Raw genomic sequence first — 17,742 nt, 5'->3', positions numbered from 1 at the left:
ATACAATTAGTGATTTGCCTCAAATTCCAGTGCTCCGGACTTGTACGAGTTTCGATTGACACTTTGTTGTTGCTTCTGCCCGCTTCTTCGACTGTTTTTCGCCATCAGATCCTGCTCGTACCATATTTTCTTCGCCCTCCATAGCCCCAATCCCCTCAATCCGTGCCTTGATATCGTAATTATTGGCAATTGTTCTAGCCCTGCCAGTGAATCCCACCACTGGCACTGGCACTGGTACCGACCAAGACCCAACACAACTCGCCTTTGCCTCTGACCAAGTACTACTACCACAGAGAACGGATACTCGGTTCCTATCACTCAGCTTGTGTCCACCTGAGCGTCCCCCTCCACTCGTCCTCCAACCTTGCTCAGGTCAGCCCGCAAATTCTCCTTCTGCAATCTTCTTTCATCATACTTGTCACTTGCCCTCAAGCTCGCTGTCGCTACCGATCACCTTGGGGCATTTCTCCTCTTCCTCTTCTTCTTCTCCTCCCTCCAATTCTCGCTTTCTTGTTTCTTCACCACACTCGACACCACCCTCAACCTTGAGCCGGTCCCAACCCCGGGAAGCACCTGCAAACCTTGCCGACTCACCTTCCGAGATTCTCCAACTTTTGCACCACTTTCGTCATCCCTCGAAGCCCACACCCGGATATTTCAGGAGCTTCGACACCTCCACTCCAAACGGCACATACACGCGATATTGGATCGGGACTTGAATACGAGACTAAACTGACGGTTGAGGAGGAGGTTGAAGATTCTCCCGCCATCATGGCGCAGACTGGTGTCAACCCTCATGCAGCTGCAGACTTGCTAAGACAAGCCATGGCTCAAAAGTGAGTTCCACCTTCCCCGTCCCTCTATAACAGAAGCGTCATCTTGGGAGAGCTTGGTAAGAACCGACTCGGGTGTCACGGGAAACAAGTAGTCCAATACCACGAGCTTCACCTCGGCCTTTTAAGGCAGTACGATTCGAGGTGAAGATGGCTTGAACCTTTCAAGTCACTTCAGAACACTTGAAATCGTTTGTCCACAACCAAACCGTTTCCAAAGGCTTTTGAGCCTGTCATGGAACCCTCGAAAAACCATCAATGACCGACTACGCAAAGTGACCCAGACAATCACCATGTTTCGCTCTCCCGGTTTCCCACCTGCTCGTCCGCTCAAATCACCTCTGTTTGCACAATGACACCGCCGTTTGTAACTCATAACTGACCGGGTGATTAGCAGTGCGAGACATGAAGGCCGAGAAGATCTCCATGATCACATCGGTTCCAATTCTCCTACACCCTCCGGTGTCGAAACCCCTCGACCTGACCTCCACGATAAGCGCCTCCCTGGAATAATGAGCTACTTTGGCCAGGTGGGTAGAGATCCTTCTCAAAATACACCATCACGGTCATCTCAAGTCTCTGCGTACCCTGAATCCAACCAGAACTATTCCCCTTCTTCTGTTCAGCCCTCGAAAGAGAAAGGAAAAAAGCGCATGTCCTCGTCTGCTTCTATCGGTTCGATGGTGATGGTCGAACGGGAGCAGACAACAGTGCCCACACCACCGCCAGAGGACTTTCATGATGAGCATGAGTCTCTCGTAAATGTACCTGAAACAGATCCTTCTCGCTTGCCTCCTACACCCATCTCGTCGGCCGCATCCGTTGTGCACCGAGACGGTGAAGTCGCGGAGAATGGATCTTCCATGGTGGACAGTGGCATGGCCTCCATTACGCAAGCATTGAGAAACTTCGTGCTACCAAAGTCAGCGTTTGGAATGAAAGAACGCCGCCACCAGTCCTTACCTGTTTCAAGCGTCACCAAAAGCACTGTCACCGCAGCTCACATATCCAACCCCACCTCGTCAACACAGTCCTCCCGACCGCATTCCCCTCCATCTTCATCTCCAAGTTCTGCTAAGCTCCCATCATCTCAAACTGTGCCAGAGAATCATGAGCTAACTTCGAGCGTGGCCACCGTGCCGCGTGATAAGAGTACCCCTCCGCACACTCCACGAGCCTTATCGCAAGAAGATCGAAGAGACCAAACTCGCTCTCCCCTTTCGAGTACGAGCACCGCGGCTGGTGAGAACACAGCTCCACAAGCGGAACCTGAGCCACAGACACAAAAGCAGTTGCGTACTGACCTTCCCTCCGTTTCCTCCCCACGAGGCAAGTTATCAATCAAGATCGCCGAAGGTCGAAATTTGAAGCCCTCAGTTGACCCCTATGTTGTGGTCCAGTTTGAGTGGAATGAGTATGTTTCCAAGGGGCCCCGACAGGACAAGATGGACGTCGATAGCGATTCAAAGGGTCCAGTAGCTTCTTTACAGTCTGTCCCCATCCGAAGAACTGACAGTGATATGGGTAAACCAATGGCCATCCCCATGCGAAGCCGTCAGAGTAGCACGAATGGAGAGGATCGACCCCTTGAAAAGGTCACCGACCCTCAATGGGATCGCGAAGCCAATTTGTAAGTTGATTCCGATCATTTGTCACTGGCACATGACTGATATGGTGCAGCGATGTTGTCAGCCAACGGTCGGAACTTGATGTTACAGTTTATGACCGTCATTCAGACTCATTCCTGGGGCACGTCCGTCTTTGTCTGTTGTTGACTGAACAAAACCCAAACTTGGAAGGATTCTTCCGACTTGAACCACGAGGATCACAGGACCAAGACATCACAGGAGAAATTCACATCCGGATGCACTTTTCAAAGGTTGAAAAGCGACACTTTGGACCCAATGATTTCCATATCTTGAAATTGATCGGCAAAGGTACTTTTGGCCAGGTATACCAAGTCCGAAAGAAAGATACTCAACGTATCTACGCGATGAAAGTTCTGTCAAAGAAAGTGATTATTCAGAAGAAAGAAATTCAACACACCATTGGAGAACGGAACATCTTGGTCAGGACAGCCACGACAGACTCACCTTTCATCGTTGGTTTGAAATTCTCTTTCCAAACCCCTACAGACCTGTATTTGGTTACCGACTTCATGTCTGGTGGAGAGTTGTTCTGGCATTTGCAAAAGGAAGGACGCTTCAAGGAAGATCGTGCCAAGTTTTATATTGCCGAGCTGATCCTAGCGCTGAAACACCTGCATGATCATGACATCGTCTACCGAGATCTGAAGCCGGAAAACATCCTATTAGATGCAAATGGTCATATTGCTCTTTGTGACTTTGGTCTATCAAAAGCAAATCTCACGCAAGATGATACCACCAATACCTTCTGTGGAACCACGGAATATCTGGCACCTGAAGTCCTATTGGATGAGCAGGGTTACACTAAGATGGTTGACTTCTGGTCGCTTGGTGTACTTGTTTTTGAAATGTGCTGTGGCTGGAGTCCATTCTATGCCGAGGATACCCAACAGATGTATAAAAATATTGCATTCGGAAAAGTCCGATTCCCAAGAGATGCATTGAGTACCGAAGGCAGGAATTTCGTCAAGGGCTTGCTCAATCGCAACCCTAGACATCGATTGGGTGCAAATCGGGATGCACAGGAATTGATTGAGCATCCATTCTTTGCCGATGTTGACTGGGACGCCCTTGCCAAAAAGAACCTGGTACCCCCATTCAAACCCAAATTGAGCTCGGTTTCAGATACATCAAATTTCGACCCAGAGTTCACCAATGCGCTCAACACATCGTCATCATTGAATGCTCGAGCTGCTGCATTGGCTGCAGGAGCCGCACCAGCCTCAACACCACTTTCACCCACCATGCAAAATGCTTTCCAAGGATTCACATTTGTCGATGAGAGCACATTGGAACAGGAATTCCGTGGTTCGAGAGCCCCTGAAGATGACAGAGTGGATGAGACACACCTATCTCGTTCGAGGACCCATGAACATAGGATGAGCGGAGTCCAAAAGACCGGTGATGATGGATTTTTCTTTGAGGAATAATCGACAACTTGGGTTTTAACGCATCCTGTATCTGTTTCACAACCCCAAAAAATCGCATCATGCTTAGCCGTGCTGCGTTGCATTGCATTGCCCTCGACTGTTTATAACCAAAAACAACCCAGACATCCTTCCTCTCTGGAAGTAGATGAAATACGTTTAATTGCCCCAAACCCATGTCCATACTCGTTCGACGTTCCCTCTGTCTCATCATGGCAGAGGTTGAAAATATGCGGAAAAGCAAAAATTGTGCAATGGTGAAGAGTCCTTTTTTCACACTTGGCGACGGAAAAAACCCCGGGGTGGCAGTATCGTTTTTCTATCATGAAATCAATGCTTCAAGCGGAGTGCGGAGGGGAGATTTTCAGACAAGGAGTGGGGCATCGGGCTATTCGGCGTTGAATTCAAACTTCATGTATCCATGATGGAACGTCAGCTTACCTTGAGCTATTCAGGTGGCAGAGAACGAATTTCAAATGAGACCCAAGAAAATGAGATTGAGATTGAGATTGCCACTGATGAGGTGAAGATATATGATCGGTCACAACAATGTCCTGCGATGTTCTATGTACTTGACATGTGGGTTCACACGTCGCTATCTAGGTAGGTAGTCGGGTTAGTACCTCAACAGTGACGATAGGACAGTACGGATCGGATTGTCCCTCACCCTTTGAGAGAACTGAATGATTCCCGTGGTCCCACCGTCACATTCGATCAGTCATGCTGTCTGCTGCTATTCGTGTCCATTACCCTATTCCATCTGGCTGCCAGTACCGTACATCGGAATACGAGGTACACAGAAACCCACCCATCCGCCAGAGGATGCCTCTTGTCCCATCCCAATAATACCTACTAGCTAGGTGGTCTAATTATCCAACCCTGATCTTCTGTGCTACAATTGCCTGTCTCCACCGCCACCTCCACCACCATTACTATCACCCACAGCCTGACTCCCAAGCCCTTCGACTCGACTCCTCCTCTCGGCACCAACAGGCACCTCTCCCTTCTTGGCCGCGAGCCTCGCGTCCTCATGGCTCATCTTCTCGAATCCACGTTCCGCGAGAGCATCATTCCGCAATACCGTCCCCGTCGCCGCTTGAATGCCGCCTCCCACGCCCGCCGCCGCGCCTTTCACGTCCCCCGCGAGTTTCTGCGACGCGCTGGCGGAGGGGGAGGTCGTTGGGTCGGTGGACTGATATTGAGATTGAGATTGGTAGGCATGCTCGTGCGACGTTGCCGTTGTGGTTGTTGCTGGTGTCGCGGAGGGCGGTGCATTTGGGGTGTTGGTGTTGGTGGCCATGAGGGATGTCTTGAGTCTTTTTAGTCAAGATAGTGTGTTTTTCTATTCACTTCACGTATATTCAGCTGTATCGTTTATGACTAGTACATGGCAAACTGTCCGATCATGCTGCTGGCCCTGGCAAGAATAAATATTCAGACGAGCCATCCTCGCAAAGACACGTTGGATGCATTCATAAATACATTCATCCGTCACTAGGCCAGTTTGCGAATCTTCCCCATCACTGCCGACACCAGTATGACGTATATTTAACGTCACTCAAGTCCTGACTGAATCGAAGATGAAAAGATCGACGAGGCTGTGGTATGAGTGGTGGGGGTCGGAAAAACTCAGCCGGAGATGTCTCACAAGGCTGTACGCAAGCTGGCGAATCATGCCTCCCGTAGCTTCTATGCCATCACCACGTGAACTTCAACCATCATCATCATCTTCATCATCTCGACCAATGGACACGACGAGGCTTCCACACTCATGATCCATCATCTACTAATCACCCGCTGTTGATCCAGAACGCCCAATACCAGCAGCAATCCTCTGAGAGGGTACAAGCCGAACGAGGGTTCAACCTCACCAGCATCATCCACAATCGTGATCAACGACCCGACGAAAATTGAAACCAGCACCAAGCATAGACACAGAGACAGACATAGAGTCTCCATCCACCACCCATCCACCGCCCCGTCGCTCTTCCACTGCATCTATCACCACGTGCCTGCACCAACCCACTCAAATTTCACAGCATACCTACTTACCTAACTACCATGCCAACGCTCTCAGGGCGCACACGCCCGATCGAAAAACTCGCCACGGCCGTCGCGAAGTGTTCTGCTGAGGTAAGTCCATAAGTTCATCTATCTGCAGTAACAGTCTAGACTACAGCCATCCCATCTCGTGACTCCTCGACTCTCAAAACCCAAACCCTGCACAAAACCAAGCCATTTCTAACCATTCCGCTTCGTCTGTGTCACCTACAGGCATCAATCTACGGCAAGTGCATCGTCGCCGACTACCAGGGCACGCATAAAGACATGTGCGCGGCCGAGTTTCTGAGGTTGAAGGATTGTTATTTGGTGAGTCTGTTTTTGATATTACTTTCGTCTTTCGCTTTCGAGTACCATGCGTGTTCGGTGTGGTCCTTTGTGCTTCGATGCGTGATGATATACATGTGCTGTATGGTATAGCGATGGGAATGGAAGGGCCTGTTTGCCTCCTCTTCACGGCGTGGATTCATCCTTCCGTGTGCTTGCTTCTCTGCTGCGTTGTGTTTTGTCATTGTGCTGACGGGTCCGTTGCTACCAATCGCAGAAACACGCAAAGAAATCATAGTTGATCTTGAGAGGATTCGATTTCGAAGATCTTGTTCGCCTGGAGGCATGTTCTAGAGGGAAAGATGAAATCTAGAGGTTCATGGAGTTCACTAGGTATATGATATAAAGCATGCTTCCCATTTCTCTCATACAGTTCATTCATCATATCTTTCATTCCATCTTTGGTTTGAACATCTTTCTAAAGCTTTAACAGCCTCAACAAGAAAGTCGCTTTCTGGATCTCTTGAACCTCCTCCGCAATGATTTTGTCCTCATCCACTCCATTCACTACAGCTCCCTCGACCTGTGTGGCAATGTGCTTGTCTAATGGCCTTCTGAGGGCCTTTCCAATGAAGTCACGCTGTGATTCAAATGCACTCTCCAGTCCAATGTCATCGGGATCCTCCTGTATCCGATATTCCATTTTGATATCATCCGTTGGTTTGAGATTTGCTTTCTTTCTCAATTGCTGTACACGATTGATGACCTCGCGAGCAAGACCTTCCTGTGCAAGTTCTGGATGGATCGCCACATCCAAAATAGTCAGAACATCATCGTCGGTGTTTGTTTCTTGATGTTTGGAGTTTTCATCTTGTTTCAGTGCCCGTTTTACCACGAGATCACCCTCCACCAATTCAATACCAGCCACCGATATCTTCTTGTCGGAAAGGAAGGCTTTGCAATCATTGCTCGTGACATCGGGAAGAGCTTTTTTGACTTTCTGTACATCCTTCTTGAGTTTCTTTCCAAGAACAGGCCAATCGGCATTGACACTGTATTGGACATTGTACTTCTCCTCATCGGATGATAGCACCAAATCTCGGATATTCAGTTCTTCTGTAATGTATCCCTGCAAAGATTTGACATCGTTCAGATACTGTTGGTCTGTATGAATGACCACAAGTGTCTTAAGTGGAGTTTTCAACCCTACTGTTCTTCGTTCTCTGGATTGTCTTGCGAGTTCAATGACTTTTTGCATCCGTCCAACTCTTCTCTCAATGATCGGGTCGAAAAGCTCTTCCCGAAGTTCTGGGAATGCGAGGAAATGTACACTTCGGTCATCCTTGCTATGAAGAGATTTGGGGATATGGGGAAGAAGCTTTGAGTAGATGAGGTCGGCAATGAAAGGGGTAAACGGGGCGAGTGCCCGAACAAGCGTGTACAAAACATCGAAAAGGGTGTTGAGGGCATGCAGAGTGTCATCTACTCCCAATTCACCCTTCAGACGTTTTCGATTGAAACGAATGTACCAATTTGTAGTCTCGTCGATCAAGTTCAGTAAACCAGGTACAACGGTATAGAGTCGATATGCTGCCATCTCCTCGTTGATGTATTTGAGGAGAGTTTGCGTGCTTGCGAGGATCCATTTATCCATTACGTTAGTGTTGGTTGTTTCGGCTTCAGGATCAAAAACATAATCGATTCCTTCGACCTTCTTCAGCAGCTGGACCTGGCCTTCAAAGAATTTGTAGCTGTTCCACAAGGGTAATAGAACTTTCGCCACAATTTCTTTGACACCAGTCTCCTTGAATCTCAGTGGTTCGGCTCGTACCACGGGCGAGTTAATCATGTAAAGGCGTAGAGCATCGGCACCATACTTGTCGATGACTGTGGTAGGATCGGGATAATTTTTCAGTCGCTTGGACATTTTCTTTCCGTCTTCAGCCAAGACAATGCCATTGACCACGCAGTTCTTGAAGGGCAACATCTTCTTGAGATGGATGCCCAAGACTACCAAGGTGTAGAACCAGCCACGGGTTTGATCAAGACCCTCTGCAATGAAATCACCAGGAAAGGTCTGCTCAAAGAAGTCCTTATTCTCAAAGGGATAATGCGACGAAGCGTACGGCATGCTCCCAGATTCGAACCAGCAGTCAAAGACTTCCTCGACTCTCCGGAGGACACCATTTCCTTTTTGACTGGGTATGGTGATTTCGTCAACGCTGTCTCGATGGAGATCAGTGATCTCACCCTTATAGCCGCTGAGTTTCTTCAACTCCTCGATACTGCCAATCGCGACAACTTCGGAGTAGTCTTCACTCGCCCAGAGAGGGATTGGAGTACCCCAGTAACGGTTCCTTGAGATGTTCCAATCTCTGGCATTCTTGATCCACTCAGCAAATCTCTTTTCTTTGACGAAGTTGGGTACCCAGTGAGATTTCGCGATGCCATCCAGCATCAAAGGGATGATACTGGGCACTTTGTCGTTTCCGGCAATGTTGACGAACCACCCAGAGACGGCCCGATAGATGAGTGGAGTATCTGACCGCCAACAGAATGGATACTGATGGGAGATCTGGCTGTCTTTGATCAGCTTTCCACTCGCTTTCAAATGCTTCATGATTTGCTTGTCGGCCTCCTTAACATGCTGGCCAGCAAAATCAGGGACTTCTGAGGTAAATCGACCAGTATCGTCAACAGGATTAGGAGGTAGTTGGTCATGGCTGATGATACCATTCTCCATTGCAACTCGGAAATCCTCCTCACCAAAGGCTGGAGCTTGATGTACCACGCCAGTACCATCATCGTCGGTGACATAACTTGCGTTCAACACTTTGAAGGCTCGGTCTTTGAAATCGTCATAGAAATAGTCGAAGGGAGGAATGTATTGTTTGTCCTTGAGATCGGTCCCTTTGATGCGCTCTAAGATGGTGTATTTTGCTTTCTTTGGGTCTTTGTACAATGTTTTGAGCAATTTCTCAAGCATAATGAACTGTTGTCCCGACTCCTGATCCAAGAACTTGATGTATTCATAGTTGGCATTGACAGCCAGACCAATATTCGAAGGGAGAGTCCAGGGTGTGGTTGTCCAGGCTAGAAGGCTGGTCTTGGGGTCATCGACCAAGGGGAAAGCAATGACTACAGCCGGGTCGAATGTTTCTTTGTAGTTTGATTGAGCTTCATGTTGACTGAGAGGAGTGCTCAAGGCCGTGGAGAAGGGCATGACTCTGTAGCTGCGATAGACCTGTCCTTGGTCGAACAGCTGCTTGAACACCCACCAGACTGACTCCATAAAGGTCGGGTTCATGGTCTTGTAATCATTGTCAAAGTCGATCCATCGGCCGAGTCGGTCAATGGTCTCTCGCCATTCGGTGGCGAACCTCATGACAATTGCTTTGCATTCAGCGTTGTATTTGGCGATTCCCATCTCTTTGACCGCGGCCGGACCAGAGATATTGAACTTTTTGTCAATCTCATACTCGATGGGTAGGCCATGAGTGTCCCAGCCAAATCTGCGTTCGACATAGTAGCCCTTCATGGACCAATATCTGGGGATGATGTCCTTGATAGTGGAAGCCAACAAGTGGCCATAGTGAGGCAGACCGGTCGCAAACGGAGGCCCATCGTAGAAAGTGTAAGGCTTGTTGCCCTGGGATAGGCGTAATTGGGTCTGGAAGGCATCTATCTCCCGCCATCGTTTGAGGGTTGCAGCCTCTTCAGCAGCAAAGTTGACCGCCATGTTCTGAAAGACTGTACAACGGACTCTGCTCTCTATGGAAGAAGGATGTGAAGGGCGAGATATTGACTCGAGTCGCAGTGACGGTGGCAGTCAAGAGTCAGAATGAGTCAACCAGCGAGATGAAACACAGTCACGGTGGCTGCGGCGGTCGGGCAAATAATTCAATGGCGGGATGAAATCTTGGCAGGTACAAGTTTCACTGGTGGGGGAAGGAGGGACTTCAGCCTCGTGAGGCGACCCAGGTTTGACCATTCGAAATCAGATGGTAAAGTTCTCTTATCTTACAGGGTATCAATTTTCAACTATACAATTATCCTACGGCCATTAATTTTCAACATCTCACTCGCTATCGTCGAGAAGGGCCCATGCCGGGCCAGAATACTTCGGAAGAACTTTCTTCAGTCCACATCCTCATCCTCATCATCTCCCTCTCCTTCTTCGTCCTCCTCATCCTCTTCATCTACGTCACCCTCGTCTTCATCATCAGATACCTCCTCACCGAGCTCCTTCAGTCGCTTCTTATCCGTAGACCTCTTGGCTTCCAAGTCTCCAAACACAACAAGAAGATCATCAAGCTCAGTCTGCACATCTTTTCGCTCAGACTTCTCCCTCTCCAGTTCTACTTGCAAGCGTTTGGCGTCGCTCTCGCCATCACTGGCTCGGCTCTCTGCTCGCATCAGTCGTGCTTCTAGCGCCTCGACCTTGCTAGTGTAGTCTTCGTGTGCCGTCTCCAGATCTTGAATGTGATTCTGTTCTACCTTTTTCAGGCTCGTCTCCAGCTCGTGAATCATGCGTTTGAGATCCGCAATCTCATCAGCTTCTCTCTTGCGCGCGCTGGAAGACTTCTTCTCCACTTCTTGAAGTTCTTGTTCATGATGCCGGACTAAGGCTGCCCGTTCTCGAGAGGCCTCCTGTTCAAGTACTTTGAGACGTTGTTCAAGCCGTTGTATCTCACCATCGTGTTGCTTTTTCGAATTCTCAAATGTACTGAGATGTTCATTTCGTCGCCGGTGCAACTCGTCCTCGTGTGTTTTCAGAAGCGAATTCCTGTCTCTCGTGAAGCCTTGCTGCAATTTCGCAACTTCATCCTCATGATTCTCATGCAAACTCTGATTGATCTGTTTGATACGAGACAGCTCGACTGTCGTAGATTCTCGTGTACGGCGGTGGTCCAACTCTTCCTGCTCGAGCTTCCGCTTGATTTGAAGCAGTTCAGTATTGGCCGCTTCCAACGCCTGTTTCTGCTCTTCCACTTGTGCCCTGAGACTGTCGACAAGGTCTCGGGAAACCCCTTTCTGAACTCCATTGCTCACAATTGACACCTCAAAGTTCGGATCACGGTCGATCGCACGGAGAAATCGACTGAAGTTGTCCTTCAAAAAGTCGATGAAAATCTTATCAAAAAAGACCTCTGGGAGCCCTCCACTACCTCCCTGTGGCAGGACTTCATAGTCTCGAACAAAAGGATTCTCACGTAGCTTGGTCAGCCGGTCCACATAGGTCTCGCGACCCATATTTCCTGTCAGAATCGAATGTAGAGTTGTTCGGGGAACTGGAGAATCCTTCGTGGAAAACTCATAGATTATTCCGAGCAGAAACGCGGCTAGTCCAGCCACCAAGGGCATCGAAGTATTTGCAATCTTGACAGCTGCGACCAGACCTTGCACATTACTTCCCTCGACGAGAAGATCGTTGACAGCCTCGGGGTCTTCGAAGAGCCACACTGAAAGCAGCATAAGATAACCGAGAAGCGCGCGTTCATCCTCGACATGCTGAACCCCAGCAATGACATTACTTGTTATACTTTGGACAAAGGTCACAACCTCCTCCCCACTCTCGGCATCGCCTTCAGTTACCTTCAGGGCGAGCTCCTTGGTGTCGCCATTTTCATATACCAGATGCAGCAGGAGCATAGCGGCCATCCATTGCTGATAAGGGTCTGCATTGCTGCGGCTGGAGGGTGGCTCCAAGAGAACGGTGAGCATATTGGGAATGGCATCATCCCCGCTTTGATGACCCTCAATCGCTCTCCGAAGAACATGAACACGAATGCCATTATGGCCTTCGACAAATGCTTGCACGCAAGATAAGGCAGAAAGTCGAACGTCAAACAGGGCTAGTGGTGCAGACTCTAAAGTCAGCTCTAGGAGTGACTCGATGACATTTTGTTCTCTGTAACTGGTCTTTGTAGGCTTGATCTGCTTCTCGCCCGGAGCTGGGGGTGGATGGCCATTTGTCGTCAGTGTTGCTGGCTGTTTTAGTTGGACTGGCAGATCGCCAAACCGTTCCTGCAAGCCCTGGTTGCCGCGTATGATATCTCCACACGTCTGAAGGGATTTCGCACGAACGTTGGAATTGAATCCAGAGTGAAATGCTATACAAAGTACAATCTGGAGGACTCCTGTCTGCCACAATGCCTGTTGATTGACTGTAGTACCCTGAGCACCTATCGTGAGGAAAAGTTGAACCACACCAAGTATACCCCAGACATTCATGTCTCTCTGCGGCTTCATCCACTCCGATACTCCCTCTGGGCTGTCCTCTTGCTCCACAGCAGCAAGCAGTAGCTTTCGGATCTTCACGATGCCACCAATCTCACGGAAGTAGGATTGGTTGGATGTATTCAGTCGTAGTAGATTTGCAAATAAGGACAAACAATCCTGGACAATGGTCGAGCCCTCTGTCAAGCCTCCATCGCCCTCGATCAACGCAAAGTTTCGATCAAAGGCATTCTCAAAGGCCACCACTTTCTGCAATTCGGCGGAGGTGGGTGTCAAGGCCACGAGCAATACCAAGGCCCCATTCCTTACGGCCTCTCGTTTGTCATCCAGGACACCTGTAATTCGTGAAACACCCAGAGGTGCTGCGAAGACCGCTTCCTGTGTTCGTTGTGGTCTCAATGTTGAGACGTGTGAGAGTATCTGCAGCCCGTATAAGCGGAGGTAGAACTCCCCCGACTCGAGCAAATCCAGCAGTGCCGTGATATTGTCCTGCCGCTGGGTGAACTCGTCTGCCAACCACAACGTTATCTCCTCCGACGCTTCGGGTGATTTTTCATCCGGCTCAAAGAGCATCAAAATGGTCTCCAGGACCACCTTGATCGTGTCCGAGTCCTCTCCATCTCGACGGAGGGCAGCAATAAGGTCTCGAAGCGCTCCGGATGCAACAGAGGCAGGATAGGTTTTGGCAAAACTGCGCAGACCGAGGATGGCTGCACGACGGTCTTCCAATAGGGTAGCACTTGAGAGGCGGCTGCTCAGTGTCTGGATGGTGTCGGTGGCTGTCTGCCGTGCAGGAGCCTGTGCTTCGAGAATTCGCATCATCTTGAAGATGGGTTCATGGCCATTCGGGGTTTCTGTGTTTTACGGCCATTCTGCATGGCTTCAAGCAGCGTTTTCACACATGGCTTTATGAGTCATGGGAGCACTATTCAATGACTTATAGACAAGTAAGAGTGCGAAGTGATCAACGTTGTCACTGAAAATAAAGGATGTTCAAGAAGTGTCCTCACGATGCGTTGCGAGGGTCGTCAAACAAACAAAATATGCCAAGATCTGCCGAACTACTCGACTAGTGTTACAGACAGGAGACGTAATGTGTATTGATGGATGTATTATGAATCTCAACTAGGCACCATGAGATAAAGTTAATGCGTATTGACTTTGTAATGAATGTATTATAAATCTCAAGTAGTTTTTTTGTGAAGTACTAGTTCTAGCTCAAGAATAGCTACCTAGGTAAGTTAGTTAGCTATCTGCATAAGACATCTACTGCTGCACCTTCGAGAACGTCTGGCTGTCTTCATTGATACATTGATATTGAACGATTATATATCTGAACAAGTCCAAGGTTCGCGTCACATGGCCTTCAGGCAGTCCCATTGACGTAGCCGTTCCCGTACGTCGTTTCCTTATCATATATCAATGTCAAAGTGGTAGGAATAGGACTCTCGTTCGAATTTGCATCGAGATAGACCCTCATATTCACACCCGCCACGTGATGCGAGAGCGTGCTGAAATGACCTTGTGAGCCGGGGGCACGCCGCAGGTTCTTCAGACAGAAGACCTCCTTTATCGTGGACACCAATGCTGGGGCCACTAATCGTGCTCCGAAGCAGAAGTGGAGGCCATGACCCAGAAGAATGTATGAAGAGATTGGGCGGTGCGGATCAATGATCTCGGGATGCGGGAATGCAATTGGATCCATCGCAGCTCGGGAGGTGGCGATCAAGACGGTCTGGTTCGCCTTGATCCGGATGCCACCACGCTGACCATCCTTGACAGTGATGTCCTGTGCTGCCACTCTCGGTAATCCTGGGACCACACCGGCGTGGCGCATTCCCTCATAGACATACCCGAGGAGCTCCTTATCCGCGGCGGCGTCATCGCGATGTGCAAGCTCAACGATGCGTGCCTTATACTTCTCGTAACCCGGGCTGAGATATAAGTCAATCAGTAGAGATGCTTGCTGGGTTAGATTACCCGCCACTGGCGCGCCCATGCCAATACAGTCACCCACTAGATCACCGGCAGGTAGGCCGCTCTTGGCGAGCTCCTTGAAGAGACGATCAGCAGCTGGACCTACTTCGTAGGCCGTGCCTTTCTCAACATAATCGGCGAAGACCTCCTTGTAACCACCGGTCTGGCTGGAGAGGTGCCCATGAAGGATGCCGCGAAGGAGGGGCGCGACTTTCAGACTGGCTTCACGCAATTTCCATTCCGAGCGTGGGAGAATGTTGAAGGACTGGTACATGAACAGAACGAGGTAGAGATCGAAGAGCTCCGCACGGGTGATGAGGCCCCTGGGGTGTTGTTCGGACTTGAGTGGGATGGCGAATCGATCTGCAAGCCACAGGATTGGGGTCACATTGGTGACATCTCTGATGATATCGATTGAAGTTCGACCGTCGGCGTAAGATATGGAGCTCTTATCGATGAGTTGTCGGACGGTCTTCCGGAAGAATGATGATACATTACTCTCAAAGCCTTGCTCGAAGAAGATGTGATGAAGTAGGTTGGACCTTTCATCGTGCTTTCTTTGCTGATCCCATCCGATCATGAAATCATGGCCATCCGTACAATTGCGGATCGCGGCTTGATACATGACACGGAAGTTATCGCGGTCCTCAAAGATCTTCTTGCATCCTTCCTGTGTGTGGATGCCAACGATTTTACTCACATTAGTCGGCGGTCGGTTTAGGTCATACTGTTGAAGTACACCATTACCCTGAAGTATTTCTCGGACGGCTTCAGGTGTATAGAAAGGTAGAAGGGCGTACGAAGAGGTACCGGTAAATTCGCCTGGGAGGCCATTGAAAAGCAGAGTAGGTAGAACACCACCAAATGAGCCTGGAGCAACACTGCTAGCCAATTTCGAGACTCCCCAATTTGTCAGCGTGCTGCTATTGAAGTCGTAGGTTAGGAAACGATCTCCCCTGACCAGAGAGACAGCATCATCCAAGATTCCGCGGCCCGTGGTTTGTCCAGGACATACACCGCTCCCGGGCATAGCGGGTTTTGTACATTCGGCCTGTAAGCCAGGATATAACTCCATGTTGTCAATGTGCCCATAGAGGAGCTCGGCAGATCGTGCGGTCTCTTTATCTTCACACCACTCCATAAAGTTCTCATATGGCTTTAGGTTGAGATACTTTCGGAACCTGATTCTTGTCAGCTAGAATGCTCCGCGGACTGGGGTTTTAGGTCAATACTTACTCATTCAAGCTGCAGACGTTAAAAACGCCCCTAGCTTGAAGCTGACCCATGATGTCGACCACCTTCAAGCTCGCTGGGGTACCGTGTGCACCAAAGGCATGAGCTGGTTCCTCAATGCAGTCTTTGATGATCCTTCCAATATCTGTATCGCTGAATGTTCCGTCGGCGCCTCTTTTAAGACCACCGAACGTCCATTCTTTAGGTGCGGTTGACATTAATTTATGGCCTTCTTGTTTCAAAACCTTTTTGAAAAGGTCGGGAGACATATCGTCAAGGGACTTCAGCTCCGGCAAATTAGCTCTGATAATATCTTCCATCCATTGCCCATCTGCTGCACTTAATGCAGCATGCCAATGATAAAGAACCGCGAACTCGACCGAAACGACATTGCCTTGGCCTCTTTCTACACGTTCACCTCGTAGCTTGATCTCGCCTCCTAGATCGAGAGACCATTTGGAATTAGCGCGAGGAGTGTTGAGGATAGCAGCCACATAATCTCTTAGAACCACCGAGGCAAAGAAGCCCACGTTGATGTTCCTAGCGATTTGAAACAGGTCTTCATCTTGCCTAAGATTTGATTTAGCTGAGGCGAGTTGATTACAGTTTGGAGAGGCTTACCATTTTTTCTGCTCCTCCGTTAATTCGTCCCAGTCTCCATACTTATTGTTTTCATTGATAGACCATAGAGAATAAACGATCTCATTATGATTTCTAGAAAACATCAAGAGAGTTGCGACAACGCCAGGCGGCATTAACATGATCCTTTCAGAGGCAATGGAATCGGGATGGATCATGCCGTTTTGGTAGCTACGAACACGCTTCTGTTCCTCGCCTGTATTCCCATACAAGGTGCTAAGGTCGACGTAGCTCGAGGTCTCATTAATCCACGGTTTGTCGCGCGAGGTCTGAAAGCATTCGTGGATAACGATGGTAGCAAAGGAGAAAAACATTCGATTTAGGCCCGATGGGTGTGGTCGAAACGGCCCAGTCCGCTTCAATAGTTTCTCGAATACCAGCTCTGGATCAGGAAGATTGGGTCCTTTAGGTTTGCCCGGGGGTACACTTCGACAGTAAGGAGTACCGGCCTTGCCCATCTCTGGGTTCCAGTGATTGTTGCCTCCGCCGTCGTGTCTTCGGTAGCGATTTTCAGGACCGGCCAGCGAAGCCGGTGGGTGAGGAAGGTCGTGCCACAACATTTTGATGAAGCCTCCTGACACTTTGGAGCTTAGTCCGCTATCCAATGGCAACGATTGTAACATTGCAACGCCATGCTCGAGGAGCCACTTCTTGTCATCAAGAGGCTCTCCAGATGCGAGAGTGTTGAAAGCCTGCACCATTGTCCGTGTGTTTTTCCCTCCCAAATGTAGGAGATCGTGAAATATTGAGGTCTTCTCGTCTGAGGCACCAGCAGCAGCATGAAGGTCGGTCTTGCCGTCCGGCGCTGTTGGAGCAGCACGCCATATCATCCGCCATAACGTAGTCAAGGCACTAGCCATGATTATGAGTCCAGAAAGAATAAAAGACATGAGTGCATTGGACAATTTGCAGGGAAAGGTTGACGGGGTGAAGATGTTTTAGCAAGCAGCCTTCACAAGAAGTCAAGATCGAGGCCTCGGAGATCTGTCTTGATCATGACTTGACCAAGCCTCCAAATCAACATCTTGCTCGCGAGGTTGGGGCTGACAGCAGCATCCGTAAAGTGAACAGAGCAGAAGCTATCGAGTCGGCGTGCATCACTCACGTCATTGCAACGCAGAGTAAATGCAATCGTCGCTGCTCATGCATACCGCCTACTCGTCGTGCTGGCATTTACGGAGGGGTTAAGTGAGAGTTTGAGTCAACACTACGCAAACTGTCGGATTGGGTTTGCCAATTAGTCCTGGCATGAGTCCGATTGCAGTCGATATCTGACAAAAGAAGGAAGAGCTGCAGAGTTTGACCTAAAAGCGGAGACGTGTCATGCCCGTTAGCTCGTCTATTTCCGTCGATCTTAGGCTTGACTTCAGGCGATCTTTTGACAGAGTTCCACGGCCAAGTGTCGGTAATCTAATCTAT

The 17,742-nt window shown here is 49.3% G+C and overlaps 5 protein-coding genes across 5 annotated transcripts; 1 reads left to right on the top strand and 4 right to left on the bottom strand.

Annotated features, from left to right (window-relative positions):
* Positions 1-771: 771 nt before the first annotated feature.
* LTR84_002798 (uncharacterized protein) lies at positions 772-3,909 on the top strand (the record flags this gene model as incomplete). The annotated part of the gene is made up of 3 exons (XM_064846398.1): positions 772-836; positions 1,228-2,463; positions 2,514-3,909. 3 exons carry the CDS (start codon positions 772-774, stop codon positions 3,907-3,909), a joined length of 2,697 nt encoding a protein of 898 aa, XP_064706008.1.
* An 889-nt stretch (positions 3,910-4,798) lies between these two features.
* On the bottom strand, positions 4,799-5,206 carry LTR84_002797 (uncharacterized protein; the record flags this gene model as incomplete). Its single annotated transcript, XM_064846397.1, has 1 exon — positions 4,799-5,206. One exon carries the CDS (start codon positions 5,204-5,206, stop codon positions 4,799-4,801), a length of 408 nt encoding a protein of 135 aa, XP_064706007.1.
* A 1,506-nt stretch (positions 5,207-6,712) lies between these two features.
* On the bottom strand, positions 6,713-9,973 carry IRS1 (Isoleucine--tRNA ligase, cytoplasmic; the record flags this gene model as incomplete). Its single annotated transcript, XM_064846396.1, has 1 exon — positions 6,713-9,973. The coding sequence occupies one exon, from the start codon at positions 9,971-9,973 to the stop codon at positions 6,713-6,715; it is 3,261 nt and encodes a 1,086-aa protein (XP_064706006.1).
* Positions 9,974-10,371: 398 nt separating this feature from the next.
* Positions 10,372-13,296, bottom strand: LTR84_002795 (uncharacterized protein; the record flags this gene model as incomplete). The annotated part of the gene is made up of 1 exon (XM_064846395.1): positions 10,372-13,296. The coding sequence occupies one exon, from the start codon at positions 13,294-13,296 to the stop codon at positions 10,372-10,374; it is 2,925 nt and encodes a 974-aa protein (XP_064706005.1).
* A 544-nt stretch (positions 13,297-13,840) lies between these two features.
* LTR84_002794 (uncharacterized protein) lies at positions 13,841-17,183 on the bottom strand (the record flags this gene model as incomplete). Its single annotated transcript, XM_064846394.1, has 3 exons — positions 13,841-15,632; positions 15,688-16,254; positions 16,306-17,183. 3 exons carry the CDS (start codon positions 17,181-17,183, stop codon positions 13,841-13,843), a joined length of 3,237 nt encoding a protein of 1,078 aa, XP_064706004.1.
* Between the last annotated feature and the right edge of the window lie 559 nt (positions 17,184-17,742).

The sequence above is a fragment of the Exophiala bonariae genome, assembly GCF_035927105.1.
Source record: "Exophiala bonariae strain CCFEE 5792 chromosome Unknown scaffold_14, whole genome shotgun sequence".
Lineage (NCBI taxonomy): Eukaryota > Fungi > Ascomycota > Eurotiomycetes > Chaetothyriales > Herpotrichiellaceae > Exophiala > Exophiala bonariae.
This window is presented reverse-complemented; position numbering and strand designations above follow the sequence as displayed.